The sequence below is a fragment of the Ranitomeya variabilis genome, chromosome 3 (assembly GCF_051348905.1).
Source record: "Ranitomeya variabilis isolate aRanVar5 chromosome 3, aRanVar5.hap1, whole genome shotgun sequence".
Lineage (NCBI taxonomy): Eukaryota > Metazoa > Chordata > Amphibia > Anura > Dendrobatidae > Ranitomeya > Ranitomeya variabilis.
The window spans coordinates 88,081,132-88,103,009 of NC_135234.1; the positions used below are offsets into that span (position 1 = coordinate 88,081,132).

At 48.6% G+C, this 21,878-nt stretch overlaps 1 protein-coding gene across 3 annotated transcripts in view; it reads left to right on the forward strand.

The window, feature by feature from the left end:
• SPAG5 (sperm associated antigen 5) overlaps positions 1 to 21,878 on the forward strand; it is a 115,107-nt gene that overhangs the window by 73,929 nt on the left and 19,300 nt on the right. For 2 of the 3 annotated variants that reach the window (XM_077294356.1, XM_077294358.1), the window contains exons 17-20: positions 8,697 to 8,853; positions 11,294 to 11,387; positions 12,976 to 13,056; positions 14,168 to 14,300. In XM_077294356.1, coding sequence (XP_077150471.1) covers positions 8,697 to 8,853; positions 11,294 to 11,387; positions 12,976 to 13,056; positions 14,168 to 14,300 — 465 coding nt within the window. The remainder of the gene's footprint in view (positions 1 to 8,696; positions 8,854 to 11,293; positions 11,388 to 12,975; positions 13,057 to 14,167; positions 14,301 to 21,878) is intronic. The other variant, XM_077294357.1, reaches the window with a different exon arrangement.

The window sequence follows — 21,878 nt, forward strand, 5'->3', positions numbered from 1 at the left end:
AGAGCCGTGCAGTACACAGCGCAGAGCCGCGCAGTACACAGCGCAGAGCCGCGCAGTACACAGCGCAGAGCCGCGCAGTACACAGCGCAGAGCCGCGCAGTACACAGCGCAGAGCCGCGCAGTACACAGCGCAGAGCCGCGCAGTACAAAGCGCAGAGTCGCGCAGTATAAAGCGCAGAGCCGCGCAGTACACAGCGCAGAGCCGCGCAGTACACAGCGCAGAGCCACGCAGTACACAGCGCAGAGCCACGCAGTATAAAGCGCAGAGCCGCGCAGTACAAAGCGCAGAGTCGCGCAGTATAAAGCGCAGAGCCGCGCAGTACACAGCGCAGAGCCGCGCAGTACACAGCGCAGAGCCGCGCAGTACACAGCGCAGAGCCGCGCAGTACAAAGCGCAGAGTCGCGCAGTATAAAGCGCAGAGCCACGCAGTACACAGCGCAGAGCCGCGCAGTACACAGCGCAGAGCCACGCAGTATACAGTGCAGAGCCGCGCAGTACACAGCGCAGAGCCGCGCAGTACAAAGCGCAGAGTCGCGCAGTATAAAGCGCAGAGCCGCGCAGTACACAGCGCAGAGCCGCGCAGTACACAGCGCAGAGCCGCGCAGTACACAGCGCAGAGCCGCGCAGTACAAAGCGCAGAGTCGCGCAGTATAAAGCGCAGAGCCGCGCAGTACACAGCGCAGAGCCGCGCAGTACACAGCGCAGAGCCGCGCAGTACACAGCGCAGAGCCGCGCAGTACACAGCGCAGAGTCGCGCAGTATAAAGCGCAGAGTCGCGCAGTACACAGCGCAGAGCCGCGCAGTACACAGCGCAGAGCCACGCAGTATACAGCGCAGAGCCGCGCAGTACACAGCGCAGAGCCGCGCAGTACACAGCGCAGACACACGCAGTATACAGCGCAGAGCCGCGCAGTATACAGCGCAGACACACGCAGTACACAGCACGGACACGCGCAGTACACAGCGCAGAGCCGCGCAGTACACAGCGCAGAGCCGCGTAGTATACAGCGAAGAGCCACGCAGTATATAGCGCAGAGCCGCGCAGTACAAAGCGCAGAGCCGCGCAGTATACAGCGCAGAGCCGCGTAGTATACAGCGCAGAGCCGCGTAGTATACAGCGCAGAGCCACGCAGTATACAGCGCAGAGCCACGCAGTATACAGCGCAGAGCCACGTAGTTATACTGCCCAGTCACGTAGTATATTGTCCAGTCACATAGTATACTGCATATCCCTGTTAAAAAAAAAAAAAAGAATTAAAATAAAAAAGTTACATACTCACCTCCTGGAGCGGCCGGTATCTGATGGTTGTTGCACCTCCTAGAGCGGCCAGTACACGATGCTTGTTGCACCTGGAGTGGCCGGTACCCGATGCTTGTTGCGCGCTCCGGTCCCAAGAGTGCATTGCGGTCTCATGAGATGATGACGTAGCGGTGTTGTGAGACAGAAAGACGGAAGTGCCCTTAGACAATTATATAGTAGATTACCCCGCTCACCAAATCGGACCCCGAGGGGCCCGGCTCACCAAATCGGACCCAGAGTGACCCCGCCCACCAAATCGGACCCAGAGTGACCCCGCCCACCAAATCGGACCCAGAGTGGCTCCGCCCACCAAATCGAACCCAGAGTGACCCCTTCCACCAAATCAAACCCAGAGTGACCCCTTCCACCAAATCGGACCCAGAGTGACCCCACCCACCAAATCGGACCCTGAGGTGCCCAGCCCACCAAATGAGACCCTGAGGTGCCCAGCCCACCAAATCGGACCGAGTGACCCCACCCACCAAATTGGTCCCTAAGGTGCCCCGCCCACCAAATCGGACCCAGAGTGGCTCCGCCCACCGAATCGGACCCAGAGTGGCCGCGCCCACAGAATCGGACCAAAAGTGACCCCGCCCACCGAATCGGACCTAGATTTACCCCGCCCACAAAATCAGACCCAGATTGACCCAACCCACCAAATCGGACCGCCTGAGGGGCACCCAAGTGTGAAAGTCTTGCAGGGGCAGCCCGGGCACCATTCCAAAGCACTATCTGTAGTTCCTTCAGGAAATACCCATCTAGTTCTTATTATTATTATTCAGTCCGCACGTAATGCGGCCCAAACCGCTAAACTCACAGACTCCAGTGAGGTGTCATTTCGAAGCCAGCGTTCCTGAGAGGTGTGCTAAGTATTTTTCGTGTCGATCGGATTTGTAGTTTTGGCGCAATTTGCGTTTGAAAAAAGTGTCTCAATGCATTTCAATAGGGAAATTTTCCAATACGTTTATAATGGGCCTGATTTCTGAGGCAATTTCTAAAAATAACTGCCACCTGGCTGATTACCTCATTGATATGCGCAGTGAGACCCAGTTACTATGCCAACGCCTATAAACTCTACCAGCCCACCAGGTCACAAGTTTTGTCAGATAATATCAGCTCTTAAAGTGACAGTACAGCACAATTACAAAGCACTATCTGTAGTCTTATCATTATTGCCCCGCTCACCAAATCGGACCCAGCCCACCAAATCGGACGAGATTGCCCCCGCTTGCCAAATCGGACCCAGAGTGCCCCCGCCCGCCAAATCGGACCCAGAGTGGCGCCGCCCGTCAAGTCGGACCCAGAGTGGCGCCGCCCGCCAAATCGGACCCAGAGTGGCGCCGCCCGCCAAATCGGACCCAGAGTGGCGCCGCCTGCCAAATCGGACCCAGAGTGGCTCCGCCCGCCAAATCGGACCCAGAGTGGCTCCGCCCGCCAAATCGGACCCAGAGTGGCGCCGCCCGCCAAATCGGACACAGAGTTGCGCCGCCCGCCAAATCGGACCCAGAGAGGCGCCGCCCTCCAAATCGGACCCAGAGTGGCGCCGCCCGCAAAATCGGACCCAGAGTGGCGCCGCCCGCCAAATCGGACCCAGAGTGACCCGGGCCGCCAAATCGGACCCAGAGTGACCCGGGCCGCCAAATTGGACCCAGAGTGACCCGGGCCGCCAAATCGGACCCAGAGTGGCGCCGCCCGCCAAATCGGACCCAGAGTGGCGCCGCCCACCAAATCGGACCCAGAGTGGCGCCGCCCGCCAAATCGGACCCAGAGTGGCGCCGCCCACCAAATCGGACCCAGAGTGGCGCCGCCCGCCAAATCGGACCCAGAGTGGCGCCGCCCGCCAAATCGGACCCAGAGTGGCGCCGCCCGCCAAATCGGACCCAGAGTGGCGCCGCCCGCCAAATCGGACCCAGAGTGGCGCCGCCCACCAAATCGGACCCAGAATGACCCGGGCCGCCAAATCGGACCCAGAGTGGCGCCGCCCGCCAAATCGGACCCAGAGTGGCGCCGCCCGCCAAATCGGACCCAGAGTGGCGCCGCCCGCCAAATCGGACCCAGAGTGGCGCCGCCCGCCAAATCGGACCCAGAGTGGCGCCGCCCGCCAAATCGGACCCAGAGTGGCGCCGCCCGCCAAATCGGACCCAGAGTGGCGCCGCCCGCCAAATCGGACCCAGAGTGGCGCCGCCCGCCAAATCGGACCCAGAGTGGCGCCGCCCGCCAAATCGGACCCAGAGTGGCGCCGCCCGCCAAATCGGACCCAGAGTGGCGCCGCCCGCCAAATCGGACCCAGAGTGGCGCCGCCCGCCAAATCGGACCCAGAGTGGCGCCGCCCGCCAAATCGGACCCAGAGTGGCGCCGCCCGCCAAATCGGACCCAGAGTGGCGCCGCCCGCCAAATCGGACCCAGAGTGGCGCCGCCCGCCAAATCGGACCCAGAGTGGCGCCGCCCGCCAAATCGGACCCAGAGTGGCGCCGCCCGCCAAATCGGACCCAGAGTGGCGCCGCCCGCCAAATCGGACCCAGAGTGGCGCCGCCCGCCAAATCGGACCCAGAGTGGCGCCGCCCGCCAAATCGGACCCAGAGTGGCGCCGCCCGCCAAATCGGACCCAGAGTGGCGCCGCCCGCCAAATCGGACCCAGAGTGGCGCCGCCCGCCAAATCGGACCCAGAGTGGCGCCGCCCGCCAAATCGGACCCAGAGTGGCGCCGCCCGCCAAATCGGACCCAGAGTGGCGCCGCCCGCCAAATCGGACCCAGAGTGGCGCCGCCCGCCAAATCGGACCCAGAGTGGCGCCGCCCGCCAAATCGGACCCAGAGTGGCGCCGCCCGCCAAATCGGACCCAGAGTGGCGCCGCCCGCCAAATCGGACCCAGAGTGGCGCCGCCCGCCAAATCGGACCCAGAGTGGCGCCGCCCGCCAAATCGGACCCAGAGTGGCGCCGCCCGCCAAATCGGACCCAGAGTGGCGCCGCCCGCCAAATCGGACCCAGAGTGGCGCCGCCCGCCAAATCGGACCCAGAGTGGCGCCGCCCGCCAAATCGGACCCAGAGTGGCGCCGCCCGCCAAATCGGACCCAGAGTGGCGCGGCCCGCCAAATCGGACCCAGAGTGGCGCGGCCCGCCAAATCGGACCCAGAGTGGCGCGGCCCGCCAAATCGGACCCAGAGTGGCCCGGCCCGCCAAATCGGACCCAGAGTGACCCGGCCCGCCAAATCGGACCCAGAGTGACCCGGCCCGCCAAATCGGACCCAGAGTGACCCGGCCCGCCAAATCGGACCCAGAGTGACCCGGCCCGCCAAATCGGACCCAGAGTGACCCGGCCCGCCAAATCGGACCCAGAGTGACCCGGCCCGCCAAATCGGACCCAGAGTGACCCGGCCCGCCAAATCGGACCCAGAGTGACCCGGCCCGCCAAATCGGACCCAGAGTGACCCGGCCCGCCAAATCGGACCCAGAGTGACCCGGCCCGCCAAATCGGACCCAGAGTGACCCGGCCCGCCAAATCGGACCCAGAGTGACCCGGCCCGCCAAATCGGACCCAGAGTGACCCGGCCCGCCAAGCCTCAACCCTGAGGGGCTACAACTACCAAACCAGCGCCTGAGGGGCACCCAAGTGTGAAAGTCTTGCAGGGGCAGCCCGGGCACCATTCCAAAGCACTATCTGTAGTTCCTTCAGGAAATACCCATCTAGTTACTCTTTACAAACAGTCTCATGCATGTATGTAATGGGATTGAGCACTGGGAAGCTGAGAGTGGTGCCACGGAGCTGAGGAAGAACTGCCCCTGGCAGGAGAGATTAAAACATTCACTGATAAGCAGACCCACTGAACAGTAAGTAGGTCTGCTCCACTGAATGGCGTGATTCCTGGGATTTATTAGCATCAGTTGTACGGAGCGCTGGTGACCCATGGAGGAAGTATTGGGGAGGTCACAAGCCCTCTGTGGTATGGCTGCTAATACATCTGTTAGGACTCAGCGTACAGTGAAGGGGTGATCGCAGAGGGAGGAGACTGCACATATTAGGGGAGCATCACACGGTGCAGGAACAAGATATTCTATCCACTGACTTATTATCAGCACCACTAATGTGCAACTTTATGTTGCTTAGTTCCACATGTCTGTCTGTGAAGACACTGACTCAGCTCTGATCAATTGTCGCTGTATTTCACTCTGCTGCTTTTTCATAAACCTAATGGTTAATTAATTTAGATGTGCTGATTTTTTTCAAGTGGTTCCGATGACAGTACGACCACACATGGCTCTTCAGATGCATGCAAGATCAGCAGGTGTTGTGCACACATCTTGGCAGGCATATGGCTTCATAACTTCATTAGCACTGCTCATCTCAGATACAGAAGTGAGTGGCACCAGAGTAAACCCTGTACAAGGACTGACAATCTCTTATTAATAGCCCAGGGTCCTGCCCCTGTGCCTTCAATCTCGAATACCCAAAACTATGTGATTGTGTGGTGCCAATGGATTGCTATTGTAGTCGGAGATTTACTGATGGCCCCAGTTGCTACCACATACCGTACATTTTTCCTATAGTAAACCATCATTTTACCTATATACTGTGATATTTTAGTATAGATGACTTTTAAGTCCCCTATGTGGACTAAAAAAATCAAGTAAAAATAAATATTTTAACGATTAAAACAAAAATACCCATGATAGAAGGACTCGTAACTTTTCCTTTTCTCCATTCAAAAAACACTAAAAAAAAAATGCGTAATGCTACTTCTGAAAAAGTCCTATCAACATTGTAAAAAAAATTGAAGTCTTAATGTAAACTACATATTGCAGTTTGTTGGTCATATTACCTCCCCAAATAAATAAAAGTGATTAGTAAAAAACATATGCCCTCACCGCTCATTGAATGAAAAAGAAAAAATATTGGTCTCAGAAAAACGATTATACAAATATCTGAATTTTGTTGTTCACTACTTGCATAAAACAAACAAAAACAAAACTTTACAAGTTTGATATTGTATTTGTGCTGATAGGGAAAATCATGTTGCCTAGTCATTTTTACCACAAAATGTACGTTGTGAAAACAAAACCCAAAAAAACAATGGCAGAATTGTTTTTTTTTTTCCCCAAAACGTCTCCAGTTTGCAAGTACATGGGAATGGTCAAAGTAAAAGGAATAGTCCAGAAAAAGGAATGGTCATATGTCAGCGGATAAAATCAAAGGATATTACTTTTGGAGTAAATAAAGGAACAAATAAAAGCGCAAAAGCAAATTCTTTCTCGTTAATAGCAATATGGGAACACAGGACCTTGGGTATATGCAATGACACTTGAAGGCTCAACACTGTGAAAATTAGCATTGACTCCACCTGGTAAAAATATACAAGCAGCTCAGACCAAGCTGCTCAGTTTTTTGTTAGTGTCCATAAGAGGTAGACATAACCTTTATCAGACATAACCTTTATCTGCTTCATGATTAGTTCTGGTGTTCCTTCTTTTTTTCATTCTTAATTTTTTTTTTTCGGGTTTTGCGGGTATGCTTTACCTTATATTCACTATCCCCGGGAGGGCACACCTCATACATCACCAGTTAGCCCTCAGCACTAGTTACTTATTGATTGTTTATGCTGTCATAAATTAATGCCATATGTTCAGCCAGTCTCCCTCTGTACACAGTGCTTTAACTCCCCTCTTTATTAGGACCTCTTGGATCTCCAACAGGACTCGAGCCCCCCAAATGGGTCATGCCTTTGACCCAGGCCCTTATGTAATTTTGCCCTCTTCTCCAAACTTAATGTAGATTTTCTGGGGCTCTTGCCAGCTCGACTTGCTAGTCTGTGTTCGATTACCCAACTGGATCCCACAGGTTCCTCAGATGCCGAGATTGCAGACTCCCCCCACTTTCCGCAAACGCTCTCACGATAGATCTAAGACCTCTTCGCATATATTATTTTTTGCCCTCCCCGGATGACTCCCAGAAAGCCACAGTGGATGGTAATGCTTATCCCCCTGGTAAGCTAACTTTGTTCATTCAGGGCTTTACTCGAGCTGTGAGGGAAACCATCCAGTTCAAAGATGAGCTTCCTTCTCCTTACCAAGAAACTGGTTCCTTTTTAGTGGCGTTACCAGAAACGGGCCACTTTTCTCACCTATGAAGAGGATCTTTCCAAATAAAAGCATTTAGTGCTTTGCTTGATGTTTGACAGCCTCTTTCCTTTTGTAGAAAATCTATCCAGGTGATGTGTCACTTGATACGCTGCTGATAAAATTTGACCAACGAATCATTTCCTTGAAAAATTTATTTTACAATGGTTACAATGTCAACGCGTTTCGAGGTCAACGAAGGACCTTTCCATCATGACCAAAACCTAGATTTTGATTGACTCCCTCTCAAAAGCCACCATTTCGACAGCAGGCTTAGTGCTAACTCCTGTCTTCACGGAGTCCTGCGTGACCAAGGAATATATGACTTGGGCTAGGCACATCCACCAGATGTTATTATCTGGGGCTCTTAAGAAGGATTTTCTTGACCACCCGTTTAAATTGCTGCACGTCTCAAAATTCCTTTGTGAGCTGTCTCTTGTGTGAGCTCAACTTGAAACCCACGTTCAAGTCAATTCTGTGTCTTTTTAAGGCTCCACTTTACTTAGAACCTGATCTGCTGACCCTTCATCCAAAAAATCTCTTACAAAGGGAATAAGCTCTTTTGGAAAATGCCGAGAGAAGGTAATCAAGGACGCTACTTGGGAGCTAGAGTGCTCTGCTTCCCTAAAATGTAGATGCACTCTGCCATTTAGATGTGCCTAGAAGTTTCACTCTTTTCTTGACCCCTCTTCCTGCAGAGGCCAGAAAGTCTTCTCTATCCTCCGTGAAGCCCTTGTTCAAGCCTAAACCTTTGTGGCACACACATCCCAATCCCACCAAACCCTTCCCTTCCAGATCCTTCACTACATGAAGGTCTTCCCCCACTTGTATCACCTTCTTGGGTGGGGATAACTCTTCTCTCCTTCAGTGACATCTTGTTGGCTCACATGTTCGACTCATCAGTCAAGGATGTGGTATCTGTGGGGCTCCAAGATTGACTATGAAATTCTACCCCCAAACAGATTCTTTCCTTTTTTCTCCCACTCTGTTGGTTCGACCTCGAACATTCGTCCTCTTCCGAGCCATCCACGACCTTCAGCTACAAGCATGCATTGTCCTCCATTCCAGACGTGGAACGTTTCCAAGAAGGATGGCCTGGTCAGAGCAATCTCCACAGATTTGTGCTGGTAGAAAGATTTTGCATGGAATCAATGTTTCAATTTTCAAGGCTGTACCCTTTGCCAAGTTGCTAGCTGTTTAAAATCCCAAACAATAAATAGAATATACGGTAATAGTTTGCAAACTGTTCATTTAACTGTAGATACTCATCTGTGCTTTGGTTGCAGGAAAGAAGTAAGTGACTTACAAGAGAAGCTGGCCCACTCTCAGGGCAAGAGCTCAACACTGTGCAAAGAAATGTCAGACTCCTCAGCAGAAGTGTCCATAATCAAGTCACACATGCTGGAACTGGTCGAGAATCTGAAAGAATCTGCAAAAGCCAAGGTATGAAATCTCCTTTTTATCAGTTTATGTAATATACTAAAAGTAGGCATATTAAAAAAAAAAAAATAAATAAGGACTAATTTCAGGAATGTACTGTATAAAGGCAGCGCTCTGTGATTTATAACTAATAATTCATGAAGTTGAATAGATTAATAAAAACTTGTTTTCCAAAACCAGCGTAAGATGTGTGGAGTATCGCTGCTCAACCACACTGACATGAATAAAGCTAAGAAGTTGTAATAGCAATTGTAACCTTTGCACAGGTGTGATACAATTTTAAATGGAAGCTCTCACCAGGTTTTTGCTACACCATATGAACGCAGAGAGCAGCTAGATGTAGGGGCAGAGACCCTGATTTCATCAATGTGTCATTTACTGGGCTTCCTGCTGCAGGTTTGATAAACTCTTAAGTTTTATTTAATGCAGATCTGCCAGTTATCCAAATGCTGAGCTCTGTGTAACACCGCCCATACCACTGACAGATATTTGTGTACTCTGTGCATAGGCAGAATATGCCAATCAGTGGAGGTGGCTGGGTTACACAGAGCTTATGAACATGGAGGACTACATGACAGCAGATTTACTAGTTTTCTAGAGACAATCTCCTGCTGTCATGAGTCTGAATGGCGATCTGGGGTTATAAGATCACTACGTATTGTGAATCGCACATCTTCCATTTAGCTTGTGTGATTATGTCCCATATTAAATGGATTTTGTTTCCTTTGGTGCTGAAGAGGTTAACGACCCATTCTATGCTGGTCAGAAACATGCAGCTCCATTTCAGCTGCTTCTGATCTGGTCATTACCTCTCCCTATAAAATCTGGGCAAACCTTCTCTTCCTTGCCAGTGAAAGCTTTTCTTCCTATCTCCTTGGAGACGCTGTACTGAATTGCTACTGGAGATTGTTGCTTGCTGTTTTCGGGTGTATTCTTTCCTCGTTGTCCTATTCCCATTTGGTTGGTACATTCCTATTTTTCCTTATATACCTCTCTACCTTTGGTAAGTGTTTGTATGTTTGTTGATTCTGTTATCCCTGTGTGTTTTATGTGTTGATACATTAGCATTTCTGTCCCAGACCTGGAGAAAGGGGACAGCTTAAGGAATAGCAGGAGAACAGTAAGGCTGGTGGCCCAAACCTCCTCACCTTTAGAGGTACCTTTGGGAGCAGGGATAGTTAGGGCCCCAGTCCTAGGGACAGTTCAGGGCCCCTATCACGAACAGTCACAGTGTGACACTTGCTGATAAAATAGTTATTTTTTTATTAGATCAGTAAGCAGCCCAGTAAGTGATATATTGCTGCAATCAGAGTCTGTCTCTTCATTATACTTCTCTCAGGTTGGTGGCTTGTGACAGACTCCTTTCATGAAAGGCATCCATGATTTTTTTAAATTCTGAATAACACCTTTATTAAGTAGTAGTATGTGAATACTATAAGGAAACTGTTTTAACTTTAAAGTGGTTGTCCACTATTTGGACAACCCTTTATTAATTATTATATTCCTCCATGTAAAAGTAAAAACAGCCTGTACTCTTTTCTGTTGCCTAGCACAGTTCCAGCAATTTTGGCAGCAGGGCTCTCATAACATGGTCATGTGATCTCTGCTGCCAAATAGCATCCGCTGATGGCACACTTCATGCTCACGTCCTATGGATGAAATTTCCATGTAGAGGAAGTCAGAAGTTCTGCTGCTATCTCTTCTGCTGGATATCAGTTTCATCAGAAAGAAGCGACAGTGAAGTAACCAATTAGCGGTTGCTAACTGGCTGCAGGGCTCACGTGACAAAACAATGTCATGTAAGCCCTGGGAGACTTGGCAGATCGCTGGAACTGTGCCGGCGGCAAGTACAGGCTGTATTCATGTTATATGAGGTGATATAGTAATTGAGGAGGGGTTGTCCAAGTTATAGACAAGCCCTTTATAGCCATAAGATAGACGATAAATATGGAACCTCGACTAGTAACGGGAGTGGGGGTTCCAGATCCTGTTCATTCTCTTTATGCTTAGGATTGAATACAGTGACATGGTAACGCATGACATCTGTCTCTGTTCAGTGCCTATGGATCTGATGGCGGTAGCTGAGTACAGCACGGGGTTATCTTTGTCATTCCCAGAGATTTGAATGGAGCAACTATGCTCATGGGCTACAATGCCACTCTATACAATCCCCCAAAATGAGGAGGTTAATGCGGGACCCATTTTTAGTAATTGTGGGTTGTCAAAGTTGTGAGAAGTATTGCTTTTTGTGAGAAAATCTCTTGTAAGAAATTAAAGCTGCGCACTTATTGACTGCTATGAATCCAATGACCAGTTATATTGGTGTTCCTGACCATGAGACCTATAAGATGTAGAATAATTCTATTTGTGAATCTAACATTTCTACACTTCTCCCCAATGTTGGATTCTGGTTGTATAATATGGTGGTAATATTTTCCTGTAGGCAATGGAGCGTTTACCTGTGACACAAACACCTGGTCGGAGTCTGGTACAATCGAAGTATGAAGAACTGACGACTACAAATGTCAATGCAACAGGTCAGAAGGGAATATTAATGTAGTGCAGCATCCCAGTAGTCTCTGGACTCCAGGACATTACTGCTCCTTGAATCACAATGCATAAAGTGATATAACTTCATGCACAGCTTTCAGAGCTGTTTTTTAAGACCTAAATACCTATCACAAATGTCAATGCTGAGATTAGAAAGGTATGGAGGCTGAGACTCACGTGCTCTGTACTGCGGAGGGGAGCAGATACTGTTCTGGGCACTTTTTCTTTTACGTTTCCTAATTTTTTACCAGATCATCTCAGTAGGACACCTATAAATTCTCATGGACACCTATTATCAAGGCTGCCTGACGTGCTGGGCTCTCTTTCCACTGACCTTATGGCTGCCAGCTTTACAGGAGCACTCACTGCTGTGTCGCAGATGCGACATATACTGTTTTCTATTATTTTATTATTATTATTCATTTTTATAGCACCATTCATTCCATGGCGCTTTACCTGTGACAAAGGGGCATACATAGACAAGTACAATAAACACGAGCAATACAAGGCACGCACAAGTACAGAAGGAGAGAGGATTAAAACAATTGAAACCTTATAGAAAATATGTGTTTGGATCCTTGAAGATTACGCCAGTTTTACACGCCACGCAACACCAACCCTCCAAGTCTTGTCCGTGGCCAGCTGAGGGTATGATTATGACATGACAATCTAAGACTAAGATTTAAAAATTAAAACTGTGTTAATCAGTCATCATTTAACTGTGGGAAATAGACGCATACTGTGTAAAAACAATTCTCCAATTAATAATAAAGTAGGTAATCTCCATAAGGACATTGTATAGCGTACCACACCACCAATAGAAGAGCCATGGTATCCTAATAATAAAACTACATCTTTATTATACGAAATTAAGAACATCAACAAATGAGTATGATTATCACACACCATATCTGATATGGTCCAGTTTTATAAAGATCTAGCTATTGCTGAGATATAGCCATTATTAATGTTTTGGTGCAACGTCAGGCTGGTGCCATAAGTCAACTTGCACGTAGTAAAAGATTATTCATGCATAGTCAAAATATACTCCATATTCAGTATGTATAAACCCCATTCTTACCCATCATATGCAAAGCAGGAGGGTCATATGGTCGTCCCGGAGTAAATTGGCAATCTCTCTGGACTTCATTATGTTTCTTACCATTTTCTTTTTGTAAAACCGCTACAAACGCTTATTTTGGACTCTCTTGTACTAATGTTTAGTTCTGCAATTCAATGCTTTACAATGAATTAGACTGATTTCCTTGGGTATTTGTAGCACCTCTTACATTGGAAACAGGTTCCCAAGGTGAATTGTGTGACATTCATTGTGCATCAAGGCAGGAGTAGCTGGCAGCCAATGTAGGATTGTCAGATCGGCGTATGCCAGCGCTGGTTCTCTTCTGGTAGAACAGTGTCAGATGCCCTATGGCGGATTACCGACTTACTCAACAGATGGCATCCCCTGTTTTCATATTTGCTGATTGTGTTCTGGGTCCGATCTGTGTTCCATGATTTTCAGTGTATGTTACTACATAAAAAGTTTAAAACCATTTTTTTTTTTTAAACTTCCAGACGCTAAAGCCCAAAGAGAAGGCATCTGGAGTAAAACCAGTGCATTCACTGTAGTTCTCCCAGTAGCCACCTCATCTACTGGTAAGTCATAAATCATATGTCACCTAAGTGGTTTGCTACTTGAATGATTTAAAAAAAATGAATTTTTTCAACCAGAGATCCCAGGGACCTTCAGTGGCCCAGGGGTCATCCCTGCGCCTTCTGAATGGAGGGGCCTTTTTCCAGCCACTGCTGACTACTACGCTGGGAGCCAACTAATCGAAGCCTCTGCTTTTCTTCGATCAAGGACACAACTTTAATTCAGTGCCCTGAGTGTCTTGTTATCCCCTCCAGACCCTCCCTGGCTTGGTACAAGGGAGGTTTGGAGAGCGGGCATAATTTTTCCTGCTTTTCGCACTATTTTTTCCCACTTTTGTTTTTTGTTTCCTTGTCACTGTTTAACAGCCTCTCCTAGCATCAGTAAGCGCTCTTCTGGGCCTTTTTTCATTTTTTTTTCCAAGTACCTATGCCTTCTTCCCCGGAACTCCTTCCGCGCAGCCCTTGTCGCACTGGCTACTTATTTCATGTGTTTGTACAGTGACAAAAGTTTACAATGCTGTCATCTGGGCTCCCTCTGTGCTCAACTGCCTGCTCAGGATTCTGTGGAATTCCCTTGGGACCTGAATGTGCCCTAAGTGGGTCAGGTCTTTCACCCAGGCTTTTCCCAACACGTGGTACACGTGGTCACGCCAGCTTGCCAGGGGCGTTCACTTCATCATTGGTGCCCTATGTCTTAGAGCTGGTGGAGTCTATCACACCTCACCACAGATGCTATACAGTGAGGCGCACTGTTATCACTCCTCAAAACTTTCATTGACAGACTGCTCTGTAGCATGTGTGCGCATGTAGACTGTGGATCAAAGTGCCGGACTGATCGCAGCACACTCACTGTATAGTGACTGTATCAGCTCTCTGCTCCAACCAATGCCTGGAAGTGAGAGGCTGCAGGGAAGATGTAACTTCATTTTCCCCCTGTAGCCGCTGCTCCAGTGATGCAGCCAGGCAAGATTTTAATGCTAGTTACCTGCAGATTAACCCTGTATCTGCAGTAAATGGCATTTCTCAACATAAGTTCCCTTTAAGCCAAAGCTGTATGTGTCAATTGGTTTGTGATTGCATTTTTTCCACAAAATTAATAGAAATTTGATTTGAGTTCCAGATTCACAACAGAAAAATCTACCAGATCTAGTACGTGAGTTGAGTCACATTGTTACAGATGTTGTCACCACTTTATCCAATACCATGGAGAAAAAACAGCAAATTATCGAAGACTTCAAAACAGAAATGTGAGCAAAATTGACTAAGTGTCATAATAATGGTGGAGCAGCACTAAGTTATTTCATTTCAGGGTGCGAAGTCTCAAAGACATTTACTCAATATTTACAACGTTGTCTTCATATAGTTAACCCCTTCCCGACCCATGACGCCACGTAGGCGTCATGAAAGTCGGTGCCAATCCGACCCATGACGCCTATGTGGCGTCATGGAATGATCGCGTCCCTGCAGATCGGGTGAAAGGGTTAACACCAACTTCACCCCATCTGCAGGGACAGGGGGAGTTGTACTTCAGCCCAGGGGGGGGTGGCTTCACCCCCTCGTGGCTACGATCGCAAAGATTGGCTGTTGAAAGTGCAACAGCCAATCAGAGCAATTTTCAATATTTCACCTATGAAAATGGTGAAATATTGCAATCCAGCCATGGCCGATGCTGCAATATCATCGGCCATGGCTGGAAATCCATATCTGACACCCCCCCCCCCCCCCACCGATCTCCTCCCCAGTCCTCCGTTCTGTCCCGTACTCCCCTCCGTCCGCCTGTCCAATCCCCCGTCTTCCTGTCCGCTCCCCCCATGCTCCGTTCCACCCCCCCTGTGCTCCGATCCACCCCACCACCACCCCCTCATACTTATCGATCCTCCTGGAGTCCGTCCGTCTTCTCCCTGGGCGCCGCCATCTTCCAAAATGGCGGGCGCATGCGCAGTGCGCCCGCCGAATCTGCCGGCCGGCAGATTCGTTCCATGTACATTTTGATCACTGTGATAAAACCTATCACAGTGATCAAAATAAAAAAAATAGTAAATGAACCCCCCCTTTATCACCCCCATAGGTAGGGACAATAATAAAATAAAGAAAATATTTTTTTTTCCCACTAGGGTTAGGGGTAGGGGTAGGGTTAGGGTTAGAACTAGGGTTAGCGTTAGAATTAGGCTATGTGAACACGGTGCGGATTTGGCTGTGGATCCGCAGCGGATTGGCCGCTGCGGATTCGTAGCAGTGTTCCATCAGGTTTTTTTTTTCGTTCAAATAGGTTTTTATTAAGAATAACAAGATGATTGACATGTTACATTCGTATTCATACAAAATTTTCTCCCCCCCCCCCCCCTTCAAACAACTCTCTTTGATCCCAACACCCCCCCACCCCAACCCAACAAGACAGCCCATCTTGCTTAACACCTCCATCAGTAAAACGAAAGGATAACTAATCCCCCAGCCCCTAATGTAAGCCACACTTTACAATGCCATTAATTAGGGATCGTAGTTCATTCAATTTGTATAATACCCCTATCCCTATCCCATGGCAATCCACGGAGACCACAGTCTATTGAACACTTCGATTTTCCCTTTCTTTTTGTAAAACCCCTTTTCGAGTGTCAGGCCTTGTTTCACATATTGTAGGAATTCTCCTCTTGACGGCGGTTCTTCCCTGATCCAATTTCGAGCTATTACCTTCCTAGCCATGTATAACAGCTATTGCCAGACTATCTTTAGGTTACTATCTACTCCAATCTCATCCACGCATCCCAACAGGCACACAATTGGATCTCTTGGCACCACACATCCATACGCATCTTCCATACGACTCAAAACTACTAACCAAAATGCAGCCAGTCTCGGACACGTCCACATCATATGAAATATATCCGCATCCGTAGATTTACACCTTGGGCATTCGGAATTATCACGCAAACCTGCCTTATATAGTATTATCGGAGACTTATAGACCCTGTGTATTACATAGAGCTGTGACAGTCTATATGGTTCGCTCACTGACAGTCTTGGGACCCATTCTAGCACCGACTCCCGAGTCTCTTTATCCATTGGACCCAGATCCCTCTCCCATTTAGCTCTCGCCATTATCGGAAATCCCAACAGGAAAGTATGTAGCAGATCTTTATACAAAGTAGATATAACCCCCCCAGTAGACCCTTCATTACACACATACTCCAGTACTATATCTCTTTGAATTCTAATATCTCCGCTCCTATTCTGAGCTCTAACAGCATGCAACATCCGCAAATACTGATACTCCCCCGCAGTCCCCAGACCAAAGTTCGCCTGCAATTGGGAAAATGATTTTAACTCGCCTCACTCAAGTATCTGATACACGTACTGAATCCCTTTGACCTGCCATTCTGTCAGTATCCCCAGTGCCTCAAACTCCTGTAAGTTATTATTATGCCATTGCGGAGAGAATCTCGTCAAGTTCGTGATCCTGCGTATATGTCTCAATCTACCCCACAACCTACGTATCAACAACACAGTCGGGTATAATTTCCCCAGAGCCCCCAAGGATCCATCCTTCAAACATTGTACTACTGGCTTTCTTTTTGTCATCACTTCCATCAACCGCTGTACTGCTCCAAGAGACCCCTCAAGCGCCCATCCCTTTAGATGCTGACTCTGTGCTGCAAGAAAGTATATTTCAGGGTTAGGCAATGCTAGTCCCCCATCGTCCTTGGGTCGCTGAAGTGTCTCCAGTCTAATCCGCGGATATTGTCTCCCCCATATTAAATTCCTAAACAGAGAGTTGATCTGTCTAAATTTCCCGCGCGGTATCCACACTGGTGCATTATGCAAAATATACAGTATTTTCGGCATCAGAATCATTTTAAAAAGATTCACCCTACCTACCACAGATAAATGCAGCTTAAGCCAAGCATCCACTTTTGCCTTCAGAACACCCAAGATTGGAGTCATATTCCTATGTATATAATCAGTAACAGGCATAGATACCCATATGCCAAGGTACTTGAATTGGCTCGTCACCTTCAGTCGCCCATCTTCCAGTGCCTCCCCCCCAACATCATCCACTTTAAACAAGATAGACTTACTCCAGTTTATCTTAAGTCCCGACACTGATCCGAAGCGTTCAATAATCCCAATGGCTCCCTCCAAGGACGCACCCGGGTCAGCCAAAAACAAAAGAATGTCATCTGCATACAATGCCACCCTTTCTTCAATCCTCCCATATTTAAACCCAGTCATCTCATCAGACCGACGAAGTTTAGCAGCCAGTGGCTCCACAGCCAGAGCAAACAAAAGAGGAGAGAGTGGACACCCCTGCCTAGTCCCTCTAGTAAGGGTACTGTCACACAGTGCAATTTTGATCTCTACGACGGCACGATTCGTGACGTCGCAGCATCGTATGATTATCGCTCCAGCGTCGTAGACTGCGGTCACACTTTGCAATCACGGCGCTGGAGCGATGCCGAAGTCCCCGGGTAACCAGGGTAAACATCGGGTTACTAAGCGCAGGGCCGCGCTTAGTAACCCGATGTTTACCGTGGTTACCAGCGTAAAAGTAAAAAAAAAAAACCGTACATACTCACCATCTGATGTCCGTCAGGTCCCTTGCTGTCTGCTTCCTGCTGTGACTGAGTGCCGCCGTACAGTGAGAGCGCAGCACAGCAGTGACGTCACCGCTGTGATCTGCTGTCACTTTCCGGCCGGCAGACAGTCAGAGCGGGAAGCGGACGGCAAGGGACCTGACGGACATCAGATGGTGAGTATGTACGTTTTTTTTTTTTTTTTTACTTTTACGCTGGTAACCACGGTAATCATCGGGTTACTAAGCGCCGCCCTGCGCTTAGTAACCCGATGTTTACCCTGGTTACCAGCGAACGGATCGCTGTCACACACAACGATCCAGCGACGAAAGAAAGTTTAAAACGATCTGCTACGACGTACGATTCTCAGCAGGGTCCTTGATCGCAGTAGCGTGTCAGACACTGCGAGATCGTAACGATATTGCTAGAACGTCACGAATCGTGCCGTCGTAGCGATCAAAATTGCACTGTGTGACAGTACCCTTAGTTGTATGGTCCGTGATAACTCCCCGTTCACCCTGACCCTGGCCATCGGCATCGAGTACATCAGCCGAATCCAAGATATGAACTGCGGTCCAAACCCCATATTCCGCAACACCTGCCAAAGATACCCCCACTCCACGCTATCAAACGCCTTGTGGGCATCTAAAGATGCAATAACTCTCTGGCCACAGTTATCGGATCTGAGCTGCAAATTCATAAATAGCCTTCGTAGATTAATCGCAGTGGACCTATCGGGCATAAAGCCAGACTGGTCTGAATGCACCAAGCTGGAAATGACACTTGTCAACCTCATCGCCAATACCTTAGCCAGGAGTTTAACATCTATGGTGAGCAAGGAAATTGGCCGGTATGAATCCGGCAGTGTCAAGTCCTTCCCCTCCTTAGGATTCACCACTATTATGGCCTCTCACATAGATGCCGGCAGACTTCCTCTATTCCTAGCTTCCTCCAGGACCGCCTTCAATCTAGGGATCAACACTTCCCCCAAGTTTTTATAAATTTCGGCAGGAAATCCATCTACACCAGGCGCCTTTCCATTAGTCATAGATTGCAATGCGCGACCCAACTCCTCCTCCGTAATGGGAGCCTCCAAGTCCTCTCTATCTATATCACTCAACCTTGGGAGCTCCAATTCCTCAAGGAACGCCACCGTCTCCTCCATTGACCCATCAACCCGAGAGGAATATAGGTCCGCATAAAAATCCGCGAAACTCTCCAAAATCTCTGAAGTCCCAGAGACAGTAATACCGCTCCCCGACACCAGAGAATGGACGAAGGAAGTACTTCTCTGGGCAGAAGCCACCAGTGACAGCAAATGACCCACAGATTCGCCCTCTTGGTAATAAGCCAGATTCATGAATTCCCTTTTCCTTTCAGCCTTACCCAGCAAAACTTCCTCCAGCTGACTCTGCACTGCCTTTAACCTCCTCCCAGCTTCCAAAGATCCTGTTATTATCATCTCGTCTTCGGCTATCCTCAACCCATCAAGCGCCAATTTCTCTGCCTCTCTCGATTTCCGCTTACACCTGCTAATATCCCTAAACAGCAGCCCTCTCAAGTATGCTTTCATGGCTTACCACACAGTAAGAGCGTCCGCACTACCCTCATTTATCTCAAAAAATTCCACCAACTCCTGCTTTATCTTTTCCAAATCTATATTATGTAGCCAATAAGGGTGAATTTTCCACTCCCTCCTGCTCCCGGCTCGTGTCCCCACCGGTCGAAACTCCACTTCAACTGGACTATGGTCTGAGAGAGCCCTAGGCAAATATCTCACATCCCCCACCATCGTGTCCATCAGACAGTTGCCCAGCGCCAAATCAATCCTAGACAAAGTACCATGAGCTGGCGAGTAACATGAATACCCCCTTTCCCCAGTATGTCTAACTCTCCATAAATCGATCATACCTACTTCCCGGACATAGGTCCCAAACGTAGTGACATGTCCCACCTTCCTATTCTGGGGTTTTTTATTTTTATCCCAAAAGTCATCACATATATTATTGAGATCGCCAATAATTAGAAGTGGTAATGGACCCCAACGCTCTACCCTCTCCAGCACCTCTCTTATCTTCTTACTTGAGTATGGAGGCGGAATATACATTGCCGCAATGCACATCAACACACCGTTAATTTTACAGTTTATCACCACGTACTGGCCATCCACATCCTCCTTTGCCGCCACTTCCTCATACTTCACCCCCGTAGGTATTAACACAGACACACCCCTAGAATAAGTAGAAAAAGTAGAATGGTACGCCCTCTGTATCCAGCGCCTATTCAATACATTCACCCTCTCCCGCACTAAATGTGTCTCCAGCAGGCATATCATTGAAACCTTCTGTTCTCGAACATACTGTAACACTGCCGTCCGCCGTGTCTTATCCGCCAGACCTCTCACATTCCAACTCAATATTTTAGTACAATCCCCAATCATGTGGCTCATCATTTCTCATGGTATCCAATTTCCCAAGTTTAGGCTGTCCCAACCCTCCCTCCCCCCCCTACCCCCACCCAACTGACCCCCCTAACCCTCCCAATATAGCTAATTCTTTCTCTCATCAAGAGTGGGGCTCCACTGCCCATTGCGAACACTCTCACCTGCTTAACCCTCCCCTTTCGCGTCCCGCTGCCATATCAATCATAATTTCCCCCCAACTTTTCACTTTAATATATCTAAACATTCAAACTTATATGAACATATATATAAAAAAAAACACCAAACCAATTTACAGTACCCGGGTTCCATCAGGTTTACAGTATCATGTAAACCTATGGAAAACCAAATCCGCTGTGCCCATGGTGCGGAAAATACCGTGCGGAAATGCTGCGTTGTATTTTCCGCAGCATGTCAATTCTTTGTGCGGATTTCGCAGCGTTTTACACCTGTTCCTCAATAGGAATCCGCAGGTGAAATCCGCATAAAAAACACTGGAAATCCGCGGTAAATCCGCAGGTAAAACGCAGTGCCTTTTACCTGCGGATTTTTCAAAAATGGTGCGGAAAAATCTCACACGAATCCGCAACGTGGGCACATAGCCTTAGGGTTGGAATTAGAGTTAGGGTTGGAATTAGGGCTAGGGTTAAGAATAGGCTTGTGGTTAGTGTTGGGGTTAGGGTTGGGATTAGGGTTAGGGTTGGGATTAGGGTTAGGATTGTGGTTAGGGGTGTGTTGGGGTTAGGGTTGTGATTAGGGTTATGGCTAGAGTTGGGATTAGGGTTTGGGGTGTGTTGGGGTTAGTGTTGGAGTTAGAATTGAGGGGTTTCCACTGTTTAGGCACATCAGGGGTCTCCAAACGCAACATGGCGCCACCATTGATTCCAGCCAATCTTGCGTTCAAAAAGTCAAATGGTGCTCCCTCCCTTCCGAGCCCCGACGTGCTCCCAAACAGTGGTTTACTACCACATATGGGGTACCAGCATACTCAGGACAAACTGGGCAACAATTATTGGGGTCCAATTTCTCCTGTTACCCTTGCGAAAATAAAAAATTGCTTGCTAAAACATAATTTTAGAGGAATGAAAAATTATTTTTTATTTTCACGGATCTGCGTTATAAACTTCTGTGAAGCACTTGGGGGTTCAAAGTGCTCACCACACATCTAGAATAAGTTCCTTGGGGAGACTAGTTTCCAAAATGGGGTCACTTGTGGGGGGTTTCTACTGTTAGGCACATCAGGGGCTCTGCAAATGGAATGTGACGCCCGCAGACCACTCCATCAAAGCCTGCATTTCAAAACGTCACTACCTCCCTTCCGAGCCCCGACTTGTACCCAAACAGTGGTTTACCCCCACTTTTGGGGTATCAGTGTACTCAGGACAAACTGGGCAACAACCATTGGGGTCCAATTTCTCCTGTTACCCTTGTGAAAATAAAAAATTGCTTGCTAAAACATCTTTTTTGAGGAAAGAAAAATGATTTTTTATTTTCACGGCTCTGCATTGTAAACGTCTGTGAAGCACTTGGGGGTTCAAAGTGCTCACCACATATCTAGATAAGTTCCTTGGGGGGTCTAGTTTCCAAAATGGGGTCACTTGTGGGGGGTTTCTACTGTTTAGGCACATCAGGGGCTCTGCAAACGTAACATGATGCCCGCAGACCATTCCATCAAAGTCTGCATTCCAAAACGTCACTACTTCCCTTCCGAGCCCCGGCATGTGCCCAAACAGTGGTTTTCCCCCACATATGGGGTATCCGCATACTCAGGAGAAACTGGACAACAACTTTTGGGGTCCAATTTCTCCTGTTACCCT